Source organism: Rhinolophus sinicus, linkage group LG09 (genome assembly GCF_036562045.2).
Source record: "Rhinolophus sinicus isolate RSC01 linkage group LG09, ASM3656204v1, whole genome shotgun sequence".
NCBI classification, from domain to species: domain Eukaryota; kingdom Metazoa; phylum Chordata; class Mammalia; order Chiroptera; family Rhinolophidae; genus Rhinolophus; species Rhinolophus sinicus.
This window is the reverse complement of record NC_133758.1, coordinates 107,828,869-107,853,737: the sequence shown is the minus strand read 5'-3', so window position 1 is coordinate 107,853,737 and position 24,869 is coordinate 107,828,869. Positions and strand designations below refer to the sequence as shown.

The 24,869-nt window shown below is 41.6% G+C and overlaps 1 protein-coding gene across 5 annotated transcripts in view; it reads right to left on the bottom strand.

Moving 5' to 3' along the window:
• The window catches only part of BMPER (BMP binding endothelial regulator), a 222,182-nt gene that overhangs the window by 67,347 nt on the left and 129,966 nt on the right, over positions 1 to 24,869 (bottom strand). For 4 of the 5 annotated variants that reach the window (XM_019757328.2, XM_019757327.2, XM_074340986.1 and 1 more), the window contains 3 exons: positions 23,641 to 23,745; positions 19,823 to 19,868; positions 4,117 to 4,446 (listed from right to left, as the gene is read on the bottom strand). In XM_019757328.2, the coding sequence (XP_019612887.1) occupies positions 4,117 to 4,446; positions 19,823 to 19,868; positions 23,641 to 23,745 (481 nt within the window). The remainder of the gene's footprint in view (positions 1 to 4,116; positions 4,447 to 19,822; positions 19,869 to 23,640; positions 23,746 to 24,869) is intronic. The other variant, XM_019757329.2, reaches the window with a different exon arrangement.

Here is a 24,869-nt window from a genome sequence, read left to right as displayed (position 1 = left end):
TAACCACAACTATCATATACAATGATTTCTATTTCTTCATACCCCATCATTCACCACATTATCTGGCACATAGTACATACTTACGAAATGAATGAATTACCCTGCAAATTGATACATCGAATCTGTAAAGCCAAGGAAATTGAGAATTTCATGCTAGGTAAGACACTGAAATAACAATTTTGAAAAAAGGCAAGCAAACTATAATAAGATTTGTAATACACTCTCTATGATATAGAAGAAACTTGACCTCACAAGCTTGTATCCAGGCAGCTGCCCAGCAAGAGAAATGAAGGGAGAAAAATCAATTTCATCCAACACACTCACTTTTAGAGTATAATTCCAAAGATTTTTTCCAAGTGGCAAAATTTTCCAAACTACAAGTCTCTTTCCTAGACAGCAGGCAAATACTATTCTTCCAAGTGCCACAAAGGTTGAGAATTTATATCCAAGAAAGCTCCAACATCATTACAGACAATGATAATGATAAATTTGAGACTTTAGGCAACTGAGTTTGTGGGAATTCAGCTCACAGTGAAGGAGCCAATCATTGTGTTCTTCCTTTGCAATGGACTGATGGTCCACGCATGCTTGGGAAGATACAGGCCCATGGTGTTCCTGGTAAAGTCTTCTTAAAACTCTGGACATCTCATTCATAAAAAAATGTTCCCCCGAAGTCAGAGAATTGTTTGTAATTCACTCTCTTCCCCCCCCCCCTTTTGTTATTATTACATTAAGAGGATTTTCATGGGCCGATGCTGGGCTTCATATTCTGGAGGGAAAAAGTATTCGACTCCAGATGAGTTTGTCTATTGCTGTATCATACACCTATGTGTTTTCATGGTTATTTTTACCCTTTACAAGAGTAAAATCCATGAAAAGCAGATTGTGCCAGTGACAGGCAAAAAAACTAATCAGTTATAACTAAAGAAATTGCTCTTCCAAAAGATATTTTAAATAGACATCTTATGAGATGGAAACATCATGGAAGTGTGGGCTGAGGTTAGCCCTTTCTGCAGCTGGGATGAGTTTCCCAATTCTCCACATGGGAAATTGGGTAGAAATAACTGGCAGAATCAGAAAGCTCAAGCTGGAGCACATGTCACATCTGGGGGTGTGAGCAGCAGCCACATTCCTTGTACTGTAGGAAGGACCTTCCAATTTTCCCTTCTCACCAGTGAATGTTTTACTGACTTGTTCTTCACCCTTCAAATGTGTGACCTAGCTCTAGACCACTAGTTTGGGGATTTTTCTTGGCGTGGGGAGAGGGAAGTTGTTATTCTTTTATTTTGTGTTCCTTGTTTGCTTGTTTTGTTTTTTGGTTGTTACTGTTGCTTTGGCTGTTGTCCACGTCTAGGGGAGAGGGGGTGCAAAATCAGTAGACATACCATAGTGATACATAAAAAAGGATGGTTTTCCTGTTCAGATTTTACACCAAAGGAAAAAAGAAGAAAATATATACTCTCCTGGTTCATCAAGTGTAGAACTCTACTGAAAGTAAAATAAAAGGCCATACTCCCAAGTGTTAACGCCTTCAGGTGGATCTGATGGGACTCTTTCAGGAGGAGCTGATGAAGTAAACAGATGGCAGAAAGGAAATATTTTTAAATTATTCGCTAAGTGCCGAGAGTTGGGTGGGGAGTGTGATGGGGGTGGGGGTGCTTTCTCAAATTACTAAGCTTTGCTCTGTGCCCTCTGTGCTACCCCAGTTGTTATTAGGTATGCAGCTACCACCTAATTCCCCCGCCAGGCGACATGGCCACCTGTGCTCTTCTGCCAGATGACCCCATGGTGAAGTGCCGAGTCAATAAACCACAGGGCAAAGTCACGCTTCCCCACTTCCCATCCTCCAGCCACAGGCTTGATTTAAGCTGTTATTTTGAAGAAAGTACTCTTTGATCATTTGAGTTTATGAAATTAAAAAAAAAAAAAAAAACTATGGAAAAAGAACACTCGAAGGACATACTGTGGTATTTTAAATAGACAATCAATAGGTGATAAAAAGGAAATGTCCCTGAGGGGTAGTACGGAATGAGATTGGTAAACCAGAGAGGAAAAGATTAGTGGAAATGGGATTCTTCCATTCAAAGGATAATCTCAAAGCACGTTTGGTGCCCAGGGAACTACAATTCTTCCCTAGGGAGCAGGATGCTTGCGTACTTCAGGTGCTCCAGGAACTTGTTCAGCTGACTATTAAGGGCACCATATAAATTACATGCGTCACAGTAAGAGAGAGAGAAAAGTAAACGGAATCGCAAAACTAAGGTCAAGGCCTAGAAGGACTAAATTCACTAATTATGATACGGATGGTGTGTTATTCTTTTCTTCGCAGCCTCATTCTTTTGTTCATTTTTACCATGTGGAATCCTAACAAGTATGGTATTGCCAGCTGTTCAAGGAACAGTATCAAACCTTTAGACTGTTGTTATAATCTTCGAGTATCGTGGATCCTTTTGAGAATTGGGCTGTGTGTGAGTAACAACTTCCATATCAGTAGAACCCACTGTGTTCAGCTGGCTTGCAAACAGAGAGGCAAGGTGCTTCTAATTAGTGCTGTTTAATAATCTGTCATTCTTGCGCACATTATACAGGGAGCCACCCATTGTGGCCTAGAGCTGCGGAGTGGCCTGTCATTTGAATACAACAGGTGTCTGACTTTTCTGAGCAGGACTAATCCCGCCAAAGTTGAATGAACAGAGCTCTTCACATCTGCCACATTCAAAGTCAGGAATGGGACTCTTTCCACCTATACAGAATGTTGCAATGTATTAATATTTAACATTCTCTCACTGAAACCATGTTATACTCTGTAAATGAAAGCTCCCTGGCCTTCTCCTTGGCTTCCTGCCTTGTTTAGCTAAGCTGGCATTCCATAGGCTCAAATCAATTTATCAAATATATACGTGGCTTGAACTGAAACAATAAACAGGGCTCAGAAGGGAGAGCAGTAGAGCGATCTCTGTAGTCCCTCAGAAGTACCTGCTCTATCAAACGTTTCCCTTTTGGATCCATATTATCTAAAGGAACTGGAACCAAATTGATGCTTTTACACTGTTAAATTCTCATCAATGCAGAAAGCAAGAAATACGCTGATTTCCTCAAGCATCGTGCTTAAAGAAACTGCCTAGGCCAGGAAATCATGCAGTGCAATGTCCAATTGACAAACAACATGTACTAAGCACGGAAGGAACCATATATGAGATAATAAAATGTGTAAATGAGCTGAATTCATTCTCTGGGAACAACACGGAAGAACTGAGTTCTGCTTCTAAGATGCCCTTCGTAGGTAGCACCTCAGGGACAAAAATTTGCGCCTCACTGAATCTGTAGCAACAACCTAGCAACCATGAAGAGTTTGTGGAACCGTGCAGTGAAAATACAGAGTCCAGTGGACCTCGGGCAACACGGGATGCTGGGGAAGGGCGTTGGGGGTCAGATCCATGCGCCCAAGGCCAGGGGAAGTGCTTTCAGTGCAAGCATCCTAAGTGTCCTCCAGCGGGAGCCAATGGTCCTAGCCATCAACTCAGAGAGCATCCTTCCCCTGGGTCAAGAGTTGACAGGACTGCTGGTCACACAGGCCGGCATCGGCACTCCCATCTGCACACCCACACACGTCTGTGGTTTACTTTTGAGGATTCCCCCCTTCTGGACAGATGGAAACAAGGAAACACGCTCACAGATGTAAAACTGCACATTACTGGCTGAGCTGGGAGAGACACTGATAATTCCAAGCTGGCCATCAGAGGCCTAAATTTAGCAACAAAACATGAGAAAGAGGTTATTTGGAGAGTACAACTGCTATTTTTGGAATAAGTATGGAAAGGCACTGGTTGTCCACAGATTGCAAGGCTGATGGGACTAGCGTCGGATTGCAAGGCTCCAGGATGTGCACATTTCTCCAGCTCTTTTGGGGCATCTTCAAGGTCTCCCTTCAAAGCCCGGGTGAACAGGGATGAGGCAACGCCTGCCTGCGGCTAGAACACTTCTCTGCCTCCGGGGTTTCCCATGCGGAGGAGGAAGAGCCGGGGCTCCAGAGCGCCCAGGTGGTGCTGCTGCGGGGCTTGGTGAGGTAGAGGGAAGAGCCAGACGCACAGACACCCCACGCTTCTGGAAGCCCACCTGCTTTGGTCGTCACTTTCAAGAGATAGCCATCCAGGTCGATGTGAAAGTGCGGCGCCTGGCAGGGCAGCGCGATGCGCGAGCCGTTCCAGCGCACGGTCAGGTGCTGCTGGAGGCTGATGGTGCTGGCGCCCAGCACCAGCTCCACCGACTTGGTCCAGGAGAAGGAGCGAGTCCTGCGCGCGTCGTTCTTCACCAGCACCTGGAAGGGCGAGGCAGGGGAGGAGCAGTCTTTTGTCAAAACGTACTGACACGTCCCCTGAAAGTTAAATGTCCGTCCGTCAAAAGTGTTGTAGTGGGGATCTCCGAATACCGTGCAAACGCCGGGCTCTGCGGATGAGTGAGAGACAAAAGCAGGGTCATACACTGAGCGAATGATACAAACAGAAGCAGGGGTCCCTGCAGTGAACATGGAAGGGACACCTTTCAGGTAAGGGAGGGACTTAGCACAGATGCAATAAACAAAATCAACTTTTCAAAAAACACAAAAAACTTGGTTGGTTGGTTGGTTGTTTTAAAAGTCTGTGCCAGGCTTCATCAGGCATGTAATATTTCTGGTGCTTTTATAGTTAAAAGTGATTTATAATATGTCTGAATTTTTAAAGCATCTCTATTTGGGAGCCTTGATATGCTTCTGTGGTCTTGATGGAAGGGATACGAAAAGAGAACTAAGGTAATTTTGTACACAGAACTGGCCTAACTTCGTGTCCCATATTAACAAAAACAAAACATACATAAATAAGAGTCAGCAACAATAATTGACAATACATAATGTTATTTCCATTTTAACTAATTCAAAAAAAATAGGAAATATGGTATCTTATACATTACTCACGGTTTTAAACAAAAGTATTACATTTGACACATGTATGTATTAAGGACAGATAAATAAAATTGCCAAACAGATACATGTTTAGGAACCAACAGTCTCTATGTTTTTTAGAAAAAAAACAAGGTTCCTATATTTTGATCTGAGTATCAAAATCTAAAGTTGGATAAAAATAAATTGTAATACCCATCATTTAGGAAATTTAAGAAATTCCAGTGAGTTTATTTCACAATACCATTAATTCAAACACTTATGAGACTCAAGGAGAGTTTCATACTTTGGGGTATCTCAAAGATTTTTATAGAAAATTAAGTGTTATTTCTTTTTGAAAACAAAATGTGGCATTGATTTGTTCTCCAAGTATTTTATCTGTTTTCAAGGAAGCATGAACAACCAGGAAGTGAGGAACTCAGTTAGAGAAACTAGCCCAGGCAATGAAAGAACTATAATAAAAAGAGCAATTTCCAGTCCGCATCAGAACAGGTCCAGAATAGGAGAATATCATGTAAGTCATTGCTCTGAATATCTAAGGGAAGGAGTAAGAGTCAAGACAAAGTGAAGATGTGCCAACAGATCTGATAGAACCAATGGGGCTCCAAGGCAAACGTTTGCTTTTAAAGTCTAAAGTGCTTGGAGAGTAATATTATTTTATGTTGTGATCTATTATGTCATTTTCACATGTCAATTTCATGTGACTCCATATAACTCATATATATTTGAAATTTAGCAAATTGATCACTTGTCCCAAGTTAGCTTTCCTTATCAATATTTGATAGAGACTCAAAAAAGCGAGCTTTGGCATACAGGATAATTTCAATGCACAAATACTTTGAAGGACATATAAAACGCACTGTTTAAGGGACGAGGACAAAAGAAGTGGGTGGGAAGATAAACTCCGAAAGATCAGTAGCAATGTTTGAATTCACCTTCCATTTCTGTTCCTTTCTTACGTTTTCCTCGGTTGTTTTCTCCATGTGACTCCAATTGCACTCAGTTTGTTGCTACACCATTACCCTACCCTACTTCTCTGATCCTATGTCCCCCAACTAGTGTCCTCCGCTCTCTGATCACCGCACACAGCATTTTTCAGTCGTGTCTCCGCGTGGTTACTTTCGAAATTGTCCTATCCCGTATTTTCCTCACATTCCGACAAACAGAATCTCTTGCTGGCAAAAAAGGGGTGCTTTTTCTTTGACAGGAATCAAGGCAGTTCTTTGGGACCCAACTGGCATCAGGAGAATCAGAGTTCAGAGTTGTGCCACAAAAGGACTAGATGTTAACCTGACCATCAGATGTACCAAATTCAAGAGAAGTTTTATTCAGAGTTCTTCACTCCATATACTCAGCAACAAACCTGGAACCCATCAAGGCTTTTGAGCTTTTGAGCTTGTAACAGATGAACCTCGGCTTGCAGAGGCCAACATACTACTGAAGGATTTGAAAGTATCCTCCAGAAGAAATTCTCTCTCAGCTGTGAGCAGGCACAGGGAAAGCCTACGTCTCTGCCCAGAGGCTACAATGACAAGCTCCCTGAAGCAGGGACAACCCATGGTTTCTCCGGGTGTTCTGACAACTGTTGCATCAAAACTATCATTAACAAAAACAGGGATAGCTAACATTTACCGAGAATTCAGTCTATACCCTAGTACTGTTCTCTATGCTTACTGATCATGGCTACATTATAAGAAAATAGATATTTAGAGGGTCTCCTAACATGAAACAAACAACTAAGCACTTGGTAGTAAATGCATAAGATGAATTATTATCTAGTCATTGGAAAAGTTTGGGAGTGATGTTCATGATTGAGAAAATGCTTAGGACATGTTAAGTGAAAAATAGGAAACAAAATACTATCTACAAGATAATCTTCACTGTGTGAAAACAAATACAGAAACACACACACACACAAATTGTAAACTGTGGTTATTTCTTGGTGGCAGAATCATGAGTGATACGTCTTCTTCCTTACGCTTTTCTGCTTTTGTTTTTGGTGTTATTTATTTATTTTTTTTAATAAAGAGTCAAAATGTGATACTTGTAGATAAGGCCAATTATGTGAAAAAGCAAATCGTCAAAGAAGCAACAGAAAATATACTGCCTAGAGCTGCCCCGGGGAAGCCTGAGCTTACTCACAGTTGGGCGGAAAGCGCTGAGGGACAGCGAGGGAGACCGGGCAAGGGAAATCATGTGTGAACAGCGCTGTCAGGAGAGATATTTTTCAAGCGGCCCTAACTTGTGAAAGAGAAGGGTTTGGATATCAGGACGATTTTTCTGTGTAACAGGCATAGAGAAGAGGCCAACAAAATTTCATGACTAGGAAGATGCCTGAGAATTATGTGTTGCATTTGGGGACATTTGTATCACAAACTAAAATAATTTTGAAACCTTGGCCCTTTTTCCTGGCACCTCAAGTTCCCCTTTGCCAGATCGTTCAGGAGCAGCAAACACATGCACAAAAGAGTGACTAAAAGTGAGAACCCCAGAGTTACAAGAATCTGCCTTGCTGGAAAGGAACAGGGAGAAAGAAACACTTAGGGGACATAAACGAACATTGTATTCTCATATAATTTTTGTCCAGTGGACACAGTGAAGTGAGCTGCAGTCCAAGATGTCCAGATGTCTGGTCACACTCTTCTGGAAAGCTTGGCGTGATAGTTGAAGCTAAAGAAACAGACCATTCTATAACTAACCTTGAATATGTGTAAGTCAGAGGATAGAGAGAAAAAAGGGGCATTTACCCTTGGTGGTACTTTTCTAATAGTCTCTAACTCAAATTATCAGATGTCATTTTTATTTTGGTTTGTTTTCAATATATGTATACAAATGTCTAGGCCTAGAAAAAAAATTAGAAGCACATAATATAAAAGTATTGTGTGTGTGTGTTCTTTGTTTTTCCTCTTAAGTTATGGAATTATGGATGACATTTATTTTCCTTTCTTGTTTGTGTGCATTTACATTAATTTTTTACATTTACATTCATTATTTATAATAACTATGTATACTTTTGGAATAGACTATTTGCTTTAAAAAATTAAAAACATTGGATTAAAACATATTGTTTTGATGTTATGTACTTTTAATAAGATTGCTGTAAAAATTAAGAGAGTCAGGCAGCTTCTGGAAACATAATTCCAATGCTTTTCTCTTAATCGCATCAAGTGCATTTATTTCTGCCATGGGTATATTTATTCTAATGAAATGCCTTCCTTAGGAGAGCTGCAATTATTCTCAAAACAACCATCAAAGAAAATTAAGGGAACATTACACAACTCCATGTTGTAAAAAAAAAAATAAGATAAATTGAATATACTCTAACCCCCTTTAACCCCCTTCTCCGAACACACACACACACACAAGAAAAGCATAAGGAAAAAAAAGTATCATTCATAGTTCTGCCACCAAGAAATAACCACTGATTAAAATTTGTGTGTGTATGTGTGTACTGTAGCATAGTTAAGATTATCCTGTACATGAAATTATATTTCCTCTTCACTTAACATGTCACATGATTTCCCTAGTCATTAAAATCTCTTTGAAAACATAGAAAGTGACTTTCCTCCTCCATCCATTACTTCTGAAAAGAGTTCTCTCCAACTCATCAGACCACACATCGCACAAAAGGGACTCTAACCAGGAGAAAGTAATATGGCTTTTAACTTTTCCCAACACAAATTTCAGGGAAACGGGTTCTGAGGACTCCAGGGTCACTGGATCACGCAGGGGTTCCAGGGGGAGGGGGCAAAAAGGTGTGATGGTGCCAAGTTTGAGTCCAGTACCGGGAAAGGCTGGGGTTGGAAACACTGCCCTTAAGACAAGCCCCTGTGTTATGGATTTAAGCTCCCCCTGAAAGCGATGTCGGCCTCTGCCATAAAAAGACTGGGTGGGACCCAGCTGGAGCTGGGGACACAAGGGCCAACAGATGCTCCACCCAGGAGCACCTGAATTCCTATATGATTTTATATCCTCGGTTTCTTAAATGAAGAACTTAACCTAACTCTACTGTGTGAATGTGGGGAGAAGGGGATAGTGCATCTCTTTTCGCCAATCTGCAATCCACCAGATATACTTACAAATCTACATATAAAAATGGATTTTTTAAAAAGCTGAGCAGGCAACTGACACTAACATTGTTGTTGTTTTTTAAGTTAAGTAGGGATATTGTTAAGAATGCACATTTCTTTTCATGTATTTTCCATAACCCCATATACTCACCAACTTCTAACAGAAGAGCAAAGGAAGCAGTCGCTACCTTCAAAATCTAATCTAAAATAAATCTAAGCCCTAAAACCATGGCTGCCATTCTAGGCCTCCCCAGCTGAGCTCTGTGCTTCCCCACCGCTCACCTTCACTCCTGTAGTGGCCTGTGCTGCCCCACACCTCCCAGTTCACTGCACAGAGATCCTTCAGTTCCCAGGTTCAACACTAGCTCCCACAGTAACTTCCAGGAGGCCTCAGCCGAAGTCACTTTCCTTTTCTCTGAATCCCTAAAGCAAAACTGACCACATAGCTCAGGTTTTTCTGGGACAGCCTTAGTTTCAAATACCTTACCCTATAGATATACTATGTTTTTCAGTCTGAGGATTAAAAATGTGGGCACCAAACCCATAGCAGGCTTATGATAAATCAATTTCTAGCCTAGTGTATAGTTATAACATATCCTTAACTCCTAAACCAGGCCTTAAATTCCTTACATGCAAATTTTGTTTATACTTCTCAGTGCCTGGCACACGCCTTATAGATTGAAGTATATCTATATATATAATCTATATCTGTCAATACATATCTATAGATATAGATATAGATAGATATATAGATATAGATACACACACGCAAACATTAAGGGTGGGACAATTAAGTTCACAGACTTTCTGTGTTTGTGTGTGTGTATTTTGTGTGTGTGTGTGCGTGTGTGTGTGTGTAGTGCATTTATCTTTGCATTACTCACAATAATGCCTGGTATAACACATATTAGTTATCAATAAATATTTCTTGAGTGAATGGGCTAATTAATTAAAGAAGACATTTTAGTGGAAAACAATAAACTATCCACACTGAACTTACTAAAGTAGTTAAGTGTAATTACTGGCATATGGCAGGTAATCAAAAGAATTTTGCTTAATCAATTAATTAGTTGCATAATTAATCAGCGCTCTCAGAAAAGGGAACTAAGGCTGCAATTGGAATTAAGGGTACTCATCAGCTGATCTGGAGATGGAGAGATGATCCTGGATAATCCGAGCAGGACTAATGTTATCACAGGGGTCCTTACAAGTGAAAGAGGAAGGCAGGAGAGTGTCTCCGTGATGCAGCACGAGAAGGACTCAACTCACCGTTGAAGATGGAAGGAGGCCTCAAATCAAGAAATGTGAGCAGCCTCTAGAAGCATGGTTCTAGACTACAGTCCTGCCAGCACCTTGATTTGGCCCATTCCGATCCATTTCTGACTTCTCACCTCCAGAACTTGTAAGATAATAAATGTGTATCCTTTCAAGCCATGAAGTTTGTAGTGCTTTGGTACAGCAGCAAGAGGAAACTAATACACTTAGCAAATGCCAAGGGGACTAGTCTAAAGTCACGAGTTTGTGTCAGGCCCCATGCCAGATGCTTTCTATATTTTCACTATCTCCTTCAGTCCTCACTACTTCTCCACACACTGGATGTTATTAACTTCTTAGCAATGAATTTGGAGAGGTTGCCATGTTGCCCATGGTCTCTCAGCCAATAACAGTAGAGACACAGTCCAGCTCAGTCTCTGCAGCTTTCAGGCCAGCGCCTCCCCCGGTGACCTGATGCTTCCACTTACACCTTGTACCACAGCATCCTGTGTGGTTTGGTTGTTAGCTAGGAGGGAGCACAGAGCTCTTTGGGGTCTGAAGAAATAAATGTGTAGACACTCTTCCCTCCAAATGCATGAGTATATCCACTGAAATGTAGAGGTTCATCCTGCCCTGAGACTGATGACTAACTTCCTAGGAGTCCATGAACTGCAGTTAAAGAACACCTATCTAGAAGTTAACGATACAGTATATTTATGTGGTTTTCTTATTTACCATGTTTGTATTGCATCCCCTTAACTACATCACAAGTTCCTAAACTCAGGATCTGTATGAGCTTTATATCCAGTTCCTCCAGAGCTGGAAATTCACCAAATGTTAATACAAACTTGTTATAGAAGGTGCATTTTTTTTTTGCTCTCTCATCATCCAAGCTCAGACTTTAAAATGCCAGCTTTCTTTAAACTAGAAATGGTTAGTTATCAATTAAAAGATCTATGCACCTGAGCTGAAGAGATGAGTTTCACATCTCCAAGTTCACTGAGCTCTGGCTGGAAAACCACCTTAAAGCTCTCAAACATCCTGAGTTTTGAAAAGAGTACTGGGTTTGAATCCCAGTGTTGCCACTTAATGAATACAAAACCACGCACTAACTACTACATAACCTCCGTTTTTTCACCTATGACATGGGTCTAAGAACAACTACCTTGAAGCGTGGTTATAAAGTGATATTGCAAAAGTGCTGAGAACATAATAGAAGCTCAGAGACAAGTCATTATGGGTTTTATTATTACAAATGCTACACAAATCCAGCAAACAGATAACCACTGCTGACTAAAATAGGGCTTGATAAGACTGTAACATACATGCAAAACGCAGATTTGTTGAAATTTAAGTTTATCCATAAAACATAGATTCGGGACTAGCATGGAATAAGCCTTTGAGGCCAAAAGAAGAATGTCAATAAAGTCGTAGATACAGAAAAGAGCACAGCTTGCACAAGATCAAGAGACCAATCTGACAGGAGGGTAGGATTGCTTCAGGAGATGTGAGAACCCAAGCTGTCTAAACGGCCTGAGATTTATTGCCAGACTGAGAAGTTTAAATGTATTCCAAAGACCCTACATTTCTTAACGTGTTTCCTATGAAACATCAATCCTGCTTGCAACTCTGCCAAAGTAAGTAGAAATAAAACAAAACTCTGCAGCTCAAATTAGTTTGAGAGGGTCTCTATATCCCATCACCCTCCTGAAAGTTTACCCTGCACATGGGCATGTAAAGTGCTCTGAGAATCCTGTAGTAAGGAAACCTACTTAAGTTTACTTGACCCGGCATTTCCTGAATGTATTTAATCATAGAACCTTGTTTTGAAGATAGTACTCAGTACTACCATTTTATAAAACAAATGTTGGGCACCTTTGCAACAGACCAGTGAAGGAAGCTGGTATAGGTTCTTGTGAAAGCCAAGTTTAGGTTCTGACAGCAGTATGCAGAAAAGGCGGAAGGGGAAAAGACAGAGGTTAGTTGCAAGCAACAGGACGAGGCTCTGGCTGCCGTGCAAATGGGAAGAATGTCATTTATTAGAAAAGCAACACAAAGAGACAATAATCAGACTTGATGACTGATCAGCAACATGAGAGAGAAATGCCAAAAGTACGAGAAATAACATTAAGGCTCAAAACCTGTGCAGCTGGGAAAATGGGGGTGCCAGAATTCAGTCAACAGACAGGGGTTGTAAACAGCCATTAAACCCTCCCTCCAATTCCCAACACAGATAATTTGGGGAACCAAAGGTAACAACTGCTAATAAAATTCAAGCGCAGTACTCTGAAAGACGAATGTGGTCTCCAAAAAAATTAGAAGCTGACGTCTGCCATATTAGCATCTTATCAAGAAGTCATATGTTAGGGACCTCAAAGTTTCAACAAATCTAAAACCAGGATGAGAGAAGAACTACAGAAGGGGCACGGTGAAGGCAGAGCTGTGCACTCATAGGATGAAAAGGCGAAATATCAAAGCAGAAGAGATATGTGCACTAAGAAGGGATAAGAAAAGACAGAGCAGAGGAGTGGAGCAGTCGTTGGGAACAGAGAGCATTAACCAAGCAGAGGACCGTGAGAAGGAGAAAGAATGATAATACTGATGAATATGAACTTCACACCCAAGGGAGCTATGGAGCGCAGCTAACAAACCCTCTCTCCTAATGCCCAGGGAAGGTTAGAACCCAAGTATTACAACCCAAGAGTCTGAAGAGGTTAAGTGACCTCATAAACATAGGTAAGGTTTTAAAAGGTGAGCAAATACAGCTGCTTTCAAATAGAAGTCCCCAGTCATGTATAGAGAAATTGGCAAACTTCATATATAGTTGAAGGCAAACCTCCAAAATGAATAAAAAATGGAGTCAATACAGAACATAAAACAGTGCTTAAAAGTTTGGGCTTTGGAGTCTCATGGGCCCGGGTATTAGCTGACCGGGGTATTACCCTACGTAATTTCTCAGACCTTCAGGTCTCTCATGGATAACATGGGGATAACAATAGCTTCTGCTTCATGGATCACTGAGAGAATTAAAGGACAGAATGCATGGAGAGCATTTGTCACAATGCCTGATGTCGACTTACATTCAATAAATCATTGCTGGTAATAGGAGCAATTGTAGTGGCAGCAGAAGTAGCAATGGTTGTTCTTATTTTGCTCACGGGAGATGTGACCTCCAGAGAGGAATAAATCTGCCTCAGCTTGCCACACAGTAACATGTACTGTATTATGCAGTATTTCCCACAAAGTGCACGTTTCAGTTTCAGAGTTTGGGGTTTGTCACCCCTGTCTGTTTTCTCACTTAGCTGTATTTCAGTTGTACTCTTTGTAAAGGGTTGTGGTCACTAGCTCCTTCAGTCAAAACTGGGTTCCTGCATCTTTTTTAACATTCAAGATGACAGCCTTAGATGAAATGCACTAGATGTCTAATAATGAATTTATATATCTCTTTATATACAAAGCATATTTTCCAAAATTAGGCAAGAAAGTCATTTTTAATTGAATGATTCAAAAACGGAACATCTATATTAAAAATAATTTTCCCAAGCTAAGACCCAGGGTAGCCATATGATATTATAGAATAAATACTAGAGTAGGAGGTTGAAAAATAATAATAATAAATTTTTAGAAAGCAGGTTCTCATCTCAGTATTTCCAGTTACTGCTACTGAGAGCTCCACTTCCTCACCTAAGAATTGGAAGGTTTGACCTCACAGTTGAGGTCCATTCATTTAGGAAATTCCATGATGCTAAAATAGTGAAGAGCTTGACTGACAGAGTAACTTTACTTTTTCTTACTCCTTGTGGAAATTATACACAAGTAATTTAATTTTAAAAGGATACATATTTTAATATTGTAAGTAAGAAAATTTGGGGAGATCATCACTTACCATTGGAAATACCTCAACCCTGAGTTGCCGGGAGGAAAAAAAAAAACACCTGGAAAAATGAGTAGACATAGAAAACCAAGAGAGTTTGAATTGTAGGTGAGTGCTGAGCATACCAGCTACCCCTGCTGTGTCTGAACAGCAAGGTGGAGGTGTCACCAGGTAGAGGGAAGCCTGGGCATTTCAGTCTACATTTCTTCCCGGGTGGAGTGGGGTGGAGGGAAATGCTATTAAATTGCAAGCTCTTCCTAACATCCTTCTCCAATCTCCAATCCCCACCAGTTGTAAAAGCCCCCCAGACCTTCTCTTCCCTTCCTAACTGCACTGGTTATCAAAGTGTACAAAGTGACAAAGAAGCCAGTGGGAGAAATTGCAGCCGGGGCAATGGGGCCAGACTTCCTTGAAGGACTCCAGGCTCCACTACTTACCTGAGGCATCCTCTTAACTGCTAAGAATGCTGTGAGGATCAAGTAAAAACGAAAGAGATACTTTCCCACCCACCCACCCCCAATGTCAGTGTTTAGACACATAGCAGATGCCAAGTAAATATTAGCTGCTGCTGCTTCGGCTGTTGTTATTATTGCCATTATTGTTATTTGATGCTGATGATAATGATTGTTAACTAAAATAAACAGTCAGAACTTACAGAGTACTATCACCCTGTAAGAACCGACAATCAGGGGTGGATAAAAGACAACCCTTAATAACGTCAGTCTCCTCCTTCAACTTCATACCACTCCACAGCCAGAAAAAATTAAAGGAACAATATCCCTTAGGACAGACCAGCAAATAAAACAGAAAACAAACTGCTTTCCTCCTGCCTATGTGGGATTTTCCTAACCATCACGTGGGGGACACTTGGGTTGGATTTGCCACCCCTGTCTGCTGGTTGGGCCTCAGGAGAAGTGACGACCCCAACGCCAGATGCTGATGCAGAAAGTTCAGTGGCCACTCAGCTTAACACCTCCTTAGCAGGGCTAAAGTCAACACCACCAATTCTTATTCTGCAAGCATCTTCAGCACCGGTTTCAAATTTCCTTGCTTTCCTGAGTTAAGGACAGACTCTTGGTGTTAAGGGGCCTGGAGCTGCTCACAGTCTCGGAGGCCAGAAACCTTGCTCAAACACAGAATTACTCATTTGCAGAACCTCTGTCAGTGGAGAGCTCTCATACAATGGGCCCCAAGGTCACTGTTTTATGAAATTGTTGTTCTATTTCCCCCTCCCACAGCTACTCTTTCATTGGAGATAACCTGTAGGCACACCCAGAGACTAAACCACCTAGGGCAATTCCATAGTGCCTGGGGTGGGTACATGCAGTGGGCAGGGGCCTTCATGGAGAGCAGGCACAGCAGCGCCTCACACAGCTGGAAACTCACCCTTGGGGGGTTAAAGAGGTCACCTGGCAACTGTGAGCCTCCTTGCACCCAGACCTGCCGGAATCTGATATTTCCTGTTACTTGTGGGACGTGTAGTTGAGGTTATTCCAATTAAATGCACATCTGTGCTCAGTATAGTCTACCCGCCTCTGTGTTATGTAATCGTGAACTTTCGTTTTGGGTTTGGATTCTGATGGTTAGGACTAATACAGCTACAGGCACAGCTTAATGAATCTGAGACCGGGGGTTGGGCATTCACAGCTGGGCTGCCTCTGGCTGGCTGTGGTCATGGAGATGGTTAAGAGATTAGATTCTTAGATTCTCTCTCGTGGTGTCTGTCTCTCTCTCTCTCTGTCTCCCTCCCTCCCTCCCTGTCTCTCTCTCTCTCTGTGTCTCTTTCTCTCACTCTCTCTCTACACACACACACACACACACACACACACACACACACACACACACCCCTCTTATCCGTGAAAAGTTTGCCTCTAAGTATTATTTCCATGTCTGAAAACAGACATTCTTCCAGCAAAGAATTTATCTGATTCTAGTCTCTGTTGGGTGGTCAGGTCAAGATTCCACCTCCTATTTGCCAGCACTCAGTAAAATAAGATTTCACATAAACCAAGTACTGCATACACGACAGATGGTGGCTTTCTTGGCACCTAACTTGTGGTCCCCTGACGCTCAGCCCAGGCACAGCAGGACTTACTCTAGGCTAGAGCTCACACTTTGGCAAGAAATAGCACCTGCACAAAAGCTTTATAAAGTTTGTTTAACTCACTTGCAACTTTTATTTTAAACAATTCACCCAAACCACATTTAATTCCTTTCAGTTGGAAAAGGAGAGAGAACATCCCATGTTATTAGAACCTAGCAATGCTTTTCATGCTTCCTTCAGATCGAATATTAAAAGGATTCATTTTTTTTTTTTCAATTTTGATAGAATCATCATTGCCTGTTCAGACCAACCCTATAAAGACGACCTTACTCCAGGGAAGACAATTTGTTAGTGCCTCAATGACTGCTTCTTACCTACAGAATTATACATTAACCACTGTCCCTGACTATTACAAAGAGAGGCCTGTAAAATGTTCTACACATTGAATTTGTCTCCTCTTTACTCTTCCTTTTGAAGTCTGAGACAGCCCCAAACACTACCAGGACAGACTAACCCAGTCAATAAGGCAGGGGTGTTGTGGGATTTTAGAAACAGACGATGCAGTGTCACCACTGCTGACATAAGGTGACACTCATTTAACTACTACAGATAATCAAAGTAAGGTTTAGGGTATTACAGCTATGCAGTCAATCCATTTTACTTACGTATGCATGTATATATGGATTTAAGTATTTATTCCTGCCCTTTTCCATAAAAGGATCAGACGCAGGGCAAGGCAATGAAGGTACAGAACCACATTCAGTTGAATCCAGAGGCTTCTCTCTGGTCTGTCATTTTTATACCAGCAGAAGGGCAACCTTGCCTTACTCCCGTATTTCATCTCACTACTATGTGTTGAGAGTGAGTTACTGCTACTAGTACCACAGGTGTTTATTTCTGTAGTCACCTACGTCGTTAGCCCTGATTGGAGTACCAGAAGTTCTCAACCAGGAGTGATTTGGCTCCCTAGAGGACATTTGGCAATGTCTGGAGACATTGGTGATTGTCACAACCTTGGGGAGAGGAGTGCTACTGGCATCTAGTTGGTAGAGAGCAGAGATGCTGCTAAACATCACACAGTGCACAGGACAGCCCCCATGACAGAGAATTATCTGGCCAAACGATCAGTAATACTGAGTTTGAAAACTCTGAAGTAATTAATAGGGTATGTATGTAGGTTTGCAATTTTTTTTTCAAAGATGGAAATCAGTCATTTTTCTGGTTTTAGAAACACTAGCTTTAGTTTGTACTTCAGCCTCCATTTGTCTGATCTAGAAACCCATATACCAGAAGAGCTTCCATAATTGATGGAGGAAGGAAAAATGAGCCTAAAGGTTTGTTCTGGATCCTGGTTATAATGACAAAGGAATTTCAAACGAGGAGGTAGTCTGGCCATAGCTAAAGGACACCAGAATAAGTCTACCTGAATGTGTTATGAAAATCTGGTCATGGCTTAAAAAAACTGGAAGTCATCTCATCTCTGAACTCAATCGGAACAAATAAATTTCACCGAATAGAATGTGTTTTACAGCACTGATGGAAGAACCGCTGGAAAGAAAGAGAGAGTAAACAGATGGAAAGAACACCAAAGGAAATGGAGAAATAGCCATCTGATGATGTCATTGAGAATTGGACGGAGACCCACATGCCTGGGCTCTTCCCACACTGACCTGCTGATCGCAGGTGCACTGAGTTCACGGCTCCCGGCTACCCCTCCAGCTGGGTGGCTTTCTCCCTTGCCAATTGCTCTCTCGGTGACAGAAGTCATGGGCTCATCCATGTGCTTCACACAATAGAGTATTTCATATGACTGGTTAAAACCTTGGTTTAATTTTGTCATGCCTATCCTTCTAGTCTTTTCTTCAGTTTTTTTCCTGATAAGCCATGAGTATTCTAGATACGGAAAGGCTAGCCCATAATGGATGAAGGAATAATGAGAGGCAGCTTTCCTCTCAACTATCTCAATAATCACTATCTTGATTCTGATAATATAAAGTCAGGTAATTCAAGATTCAGGCTGTTTCCGTACAAGACTAGCCACACGTTTCTGTTCAGCTGATAAGCCGCGATCCTTCCCGACAGTGGTGTGATGGGCACATGTAACCTATCTGTGCTCATGCGAATTGGAAGAATTAGCTAGAAAATCCAAGGGGTTCCTTTGAAGTCTGCCTCTGTTTCAACTAGAAGATACTTTCTAAGGAAATGCAAACAAATCCACTGCCATGGATACAAAAGAAAACCATCAATTTAGACTTGAGTCTGCTCATCCAGAAAGGACTTAAGCTGGAGGCGGCCTCCACACCATCTGTAAACAAAGTGTCCTCAGAGGGTCCCCGGGAGGATGATTAAATGTAATAGCTTACACACATGTTTTGAAATAAACTGATGTGTTAATCATAGCTAATTCTTCTTCCTGCATTAATTCCTGGGCTCTACTAAGTCATACTTTGTTGGCCCCCTGGAGTTATTTTAGGTACTGTATTATCTTTAAAGTTATTTTATTAAATCTATAACTTAATTTTCATTAATTCAATCAGTGCTTTTATCCAGTGTATAATGTATAATTGTTTCACAGCTTTCTATTTCAAAAATTAGTGAGACATACATATACATGTTACATAAAATAAGAGCATGTGTATATATACATATATCTATATATATCTATCTATCTACATATATGTGCGTGTGAGTATATATATATATATATATATATATATATAAAACCTTTGTATCTTTTGTCCAAAATATTTTAGACAAGTAGATTAAACAAACCTGTTCCCATGTGAAAGCTGCTTTCAACCATCAGCAAAACCCACTTTTCTAAGCATGACTGGCTCATCAAATACTTTCTAATAGATTTTGTGTCTTTGTTAATCCAACTTATCACACATCGAAACTAATTTGGCAATGACATTACTAATACTCTCTTTCACTAAAACACTTCAGAAAGCTATCTCAACACCATACGAGTTGGGGAAGACACTCAGTTTGCTAATAGATCCAGGCATCTGTCTACACATTGGGAGGCCATTAAACCTTTTGCTGTGTTTTGTCTGTGTGATTAGCAGTACAATCTCAGGCACAGAATAGGCCATGTGAGAACCTTCAAGAACTCAGTTAAAAATAACAGGACGGCCAAACCATGGCGAGTCCGACGACCTCTTGTTTTATCTTTGCCAACAGCAAAAATTGGATGTGCCCAGGTGAGATGGTGAAGAGGCGGAAGTGGGGGCGGGGGTGAGGGAGGAGGAAGTCAGTGCAGCTGTCTGGCTTTATAAGATGGGAGGAAAAAAATCCCTCCTCGATTATGCATAGTGTTTGGTTTTACTGGATATCATTACCTTAGCCACTATGACTGCAAACGCTATTAGAGTTAAAACTCACACTAGGTTATCTGGTCCTCTTAAAAACTCATCAGACCATTTATCTTCCAAATTTCTCAGAGCAACAAGTTCCGATGGAAGCATCTACAATTGTGCTTCTGTGAGAGGAATATAATTGACTCAAAGTGTCTGTAGGGAAGTGGGATGATCCCACGCTATACCTACAGAAACACGTACAGAAAACTCACATCACTATTTTTCTTGTCACACTATACAATCAAAACAAGTATTAATAGCACATTTTCAAAGGAATACACTTACTTTCAGTGCAAATAGGACAGCATCCCTTTCTGTTGAGAATTTTACCCTAATCAAGAGAAAGAAAAACATAGGAGTTAATGTTAAGAAACAGGATCTGCTGAGGACAAAACTCTTTGTATTAAATCCAATACCAGATAAACCAATGAAATCAGCCCAAGCTGTACTGGAACTCAAGGCCCAGATGGTGATGATGATGGTGAAAGTGAAGTTTCAAGTATCAAGTTCAAAGCCCAGGCAAAGTCATTCAGAGAGCTTTCCTGTTTTCATCCTTTGAGAAATATAATATCTAGAGGACACATTGGTGTGATTTTTGTCCCATGGAGGGACGATGGAAACCTCTTCCCTGGATTGAGCCTTTTCACTGATATCCAAATCTAGCCCTCTAAAGACCAAGTACATACACACAAACGTGGGAATTGTTTATTCGCTTATCAATTCACGTAAGGTCTTCCTTCTGTCTCTGCTTGTCGGAGGGACCCAAACAATAAATTGTAACCCAAGTTTGGGCCGATGGATATGGACAATATCTGTGTTACAGATCAAATTCAGTCAGATTTCTCCTTTCAGAAACTGTTATGCAATCACAGCCAATGAAGCTGAGAGTTTCAAAATGCTGAGTAATTTTCCATTACCTTTCTGCAAATACAGTTTAATCTCCTATTATGCATTTCTTCCCATTTTTTTAGTGCATGACATTTAAAGGAGGAAGCGTATTCTCAGGGCCCATAGCAGAGAATGGCATTGTCTTATCTCTGACTCAATGGGACTCACAGAGAAAAAGAAATGTGGAAAAAGATGAACATTTATGAAGAATTTGCTATGTAAAAAGCATCCTACTAGATATTTTGCTTACGTTACTGAACACCGGGTTAGTTGTAAGGATTTAATAAGTTAATACTTAGACTATATCAGGATTTAATTAATATTATGTGTTATTATAATAATTTTTATTAGGATTCACAAGTGCCTTATGAGCTGAGTATTTCTCTTTTTATAGGTGAAGAAATTGACGTCATTCAATACAAGGGTGGTAGAACCCAAGTTTGTGTAACCTAAAGGCCATGTTCTTTCCACTCCAGATTTTTGTTCTCCTTCATCTTCCTCTCTAAGAGAATTTAACATTTATTGGGTATCTGCTATACACTAGAAAGAATGCTGTGCATTCTTCATACTTTATCTCATTTACACTTCACAACACCCTCCAAATGCATGTGTTCCTATCCCTATTTATAGGAAACTAGGAAACAGAGACACAGAGACGTGGTCCAAGACAGATGTCCAGGCCACACAGTTAATATAATGTCCACTGACTCATTCACTACTGGTGAGTGGCGTCAAGAATAGATTTAGGTGCTCAAAAAAATCATACTGACTCAAAAAATGCTGCTTAATAATTGAAGAACTAGAACTATAGTCTGATTCATTTTTATGTCAGCTAGACCTAAATGGCTATGACATGACAGGCTATGACAACTTTGAATAAGATAGAAAAGTCAGTCCCATTCAGCAGTCCCATGGTTTGGGGTATCACGACATATTTTCATTGTTTAGAACTCTCTTCTCAATTTCTATTTAGCTATAAGTCTCCTTTGGCTTCTTGGACTGAAAGCAGTTGAGGCCAAAACCAAACGAGCTTGGCTTAGACAAATGGAATGATAGCCCCAGGGGTTTGGGGTGAGGTGCTCTATCTGAAAGGAGAAGAGCTGTCTACAGCCAAGGCCCCAACAAAACACGACCACGTGACCCCCTGCCTCAGCACATTGGCAGGAACTACCATCAACTTCTTCAGAAAATGAAAGTGGGGCTGGTAATATTACTAAATTAGGTGGGGAATAAGTCCAGCATTGTCTCTGAAGTCAGGGTTCCTGGGTTACACATAACTAGCTGTGGAACTCTGGACATGTGGCTTTATGGTTAAGAAGGGTCTAGTAACAACACCCACCTCAGAGGTGTGGTCTCAGCATTAAATGGGGTTAGTCTTGTGACTATAGAGAAAGGCTCGGTACATGTCAGCATCCATAAGATGACAGTGTCATGACAACCCTGTCCCCAGTGGAGCCCTCATAGCCCTTCCCACAAAAGGCACTCCTTTGTCTCTGGGGGAGTTGCCAGGGCAGGTAGATAAGGAATCCAACCATAAGATCCTTCTTCAATAAAGCACAGACTTCTGGAAAGAGATGTACAGTACCTGGGAAGAGAACATGCAGGGGTGTGTATCCTTGCTGGTGGGAAAAGAACAAAGCAGGGGATACAGGATGCTGCTTCAATTTTTTTTTTTTTCAAATTTCCCCAGGCAATGCAGGGGAGGGGAAGGAAGTGTTTAACAGGATTTCCATGGTAGAAATAAGCTATCTTCCAAAGTCTTGTGCTGGCCAAGGAGGAGGGAAATTGTGAACTGGAGGAATGGTTGGAAAGATGCCTAGAAACAGAAAGGTGGCCCCCAAGGAAGGAGCTTTGACACGACGAGGAGGGGGTTGGGCCAGGGGAAAGACCTGTGCCTGGAAGCATGGATGCTCCTGTCCCAAATGCGGTCTGCAAAGAAGAGATGCTAATGAGACATTGATGACATAAAGAGCATTGACCTCCTCACATCAAGACGACGATGAAAACCACCAACCCCGCCACAAGTGGCAGGACTCACGTAAAGCTGGACTCTCCACTGTGGCCTGCCAAGCTAGTTACTCAAGCCACCAGGTTGGCACAGTGTCCTGTTTTGTCTTGTAGAATAAGGAAGCCCATTATTACTAACATGTGCTGTGAGAGGTCATTAGCAGTGAGGGTTCCCCCAGGACTGGCAGAAATGATGTGATCCTATTTACCCCATTTTCCCAATGAATATTTATTAGCAGACCATGTTCGAGTCTACGTACTGTATCGCCTTTTTTTTTTTCTTTTCCTTTTTTATGGGAGGTTTTCAGTTTTATGTCTGAGGCTTTTTAAAGCAAGACTAATTAGCGCTTTTTTTTTTCTTCATTTTTTTCTCCCCCCTTTATTTAGTTGTGCAATAGCAACAGCTGTTGTTTTTTTGTGCCTCATTTGGCAGTCAAGCAAATACAGCAATGTTTTGTTTATAATAATAACAGATGTGAATAAAATTAAAGGCTGTGTATAACAGAGGAGGGAGGACATGTCCTGAATATAGGGATATATTTTTTCATTCACTGGAAGGTATTGAATAGGTTTGACATTTTCCCAAAACGCATAAAACTTTGAGAGGTTTCAAGTTGCTAAGGTGAATTCACTGAAGCTCATGCTCTAGAAGATAATGGCTGCTTTATTTGGTGCAATGGAACTGTGGGTTTCTGAAAAGAGGTATTTCCATGAGGACACAAGTTCTATTTGGGGCTACAATGGAGGCCAGGGTTAGAGAGGGAAAACTTCAGAGAAGGGGTCAGGGGAGCTGCTAGGCAGGAGAAACCCCTTGGGAAATTTATTAATAAACAGCCACATATTACTTCGAATGGCTACAGGAAGAAAACTCTGATATGAGAGAGAGTGAGAGGAGGAAAATGCAAAGGATGCTTGTAATGTTCACCAGAAAACCCAGCAAAAGGTACAAGGGAGCAGACTGAACAGGAGTTAGCGACATTAAAACAAAGAACTGGGCAGAATCACTAAGAAATAGGAGAGTGGGGACAAGAAAAAGGCAGGAGCCATGTTCACACACGACTGGCATCTGGGTGGAGACTGCAGAGAAGAAGGAGCGAGCTTTGCAAAGGGCCTGTGGGTATTTGCAACTTGGATGTCTCCGGGGATCCAGATTCTGTGACCACGTGACCCAAGAGGCTGAGGTAAGTTAACCTCCATCCCACACGTACCTGAGGACAGCTGCTGATGGGAACGCACTGCTTCTTGCGACACTCTGTCTTGCCTTTCACACAAGCACAGATGGTGCAATTGACTGAGGACCACATCTCTCCATCCTAGTGAAGAAAACACAGGGTTCTGCTATCAGCTGGAGGCTGATGCGAGCTCATCCAACAGGCTGGGATGTCTCTGTCACGGAAGGTATTTCTTATCCTGAGTAAGGGATGCCATCATGTGACGAAATTACTCTGAGGTATCCATCTACACCTATCCAGCAAGCCATGTGAAATATGGGGCCCAGACAGAAAACTCCAAGAACTAGTCACACCATGTCCCTGCCTGTCAGATTCTCGCCCCCACCAAAAGCTGGGCGGCACTATGGGACACATTTTCTACCCCAGAAAGGGCTGTCTGAAGAACTTCTTTGGCTCACTGGATTTATAATCTACAGCTGCCAAATGCTCAGCCACAAGAAGCCCCGTAGCTCTGGAGAACATGCAGGGATGTGCATTGCTGGTGGGAAAGGAGACTACAGGCAACAGAGTTGGGCCTGGGAACAAAACAACAATTTCTCCCTTGTGGATCTAAGCAGCAAATCGTGTTAAAAATCAGGAAACTAGCTCAGATCTTTGATGATGCCTCCTCCTCTTCCTCTTCCTTCTCACTTGTTGAAGTTGTTTTAAGGCCTACCTACTCTCCCGTGCCTGTTATTTCTCAGGAGAGGAAGACTTAACTGAATCTGTCTACAAGGGCACCTGACCATTCCAGATTCTCTGAGGGCACATGTCTAGGACTCAGTGTTTGAAGGATGACCCTCTGTAAACTGTCTCAGGCCTCATTCGTGTCAGGGAGCTTTTTAATGAGGAACCTGGGAGACGCGTCGCACACACCACCATCATGAGGGTGAGTCTATTGCATCTGAGTGTTCAGGAGGGGATGACATTATACAAAGAGGGCACAAGTGGCTCTGAGAGCCTGGTATAAGTACAACACACATGCAATCCCCTTCCCTTGGGCATGACACATCATGGCTTCCTACCGATTCCTTAAGAACTAAGAAAGACTCTCCCTCCAATTCAATAGCATAATAGGAAGCCTCGCTACATGCAGCCTGTCTGAGGAGCTTCCATATCTGACTTGCTTCTGAGGGTCTCCGTTCTCAGGGGTATCATGAGATGACACCTTCGGGTACAGAGAGACTCCCTCCACATCTGGGGAAAACAGACTAGATGGGAAGCAC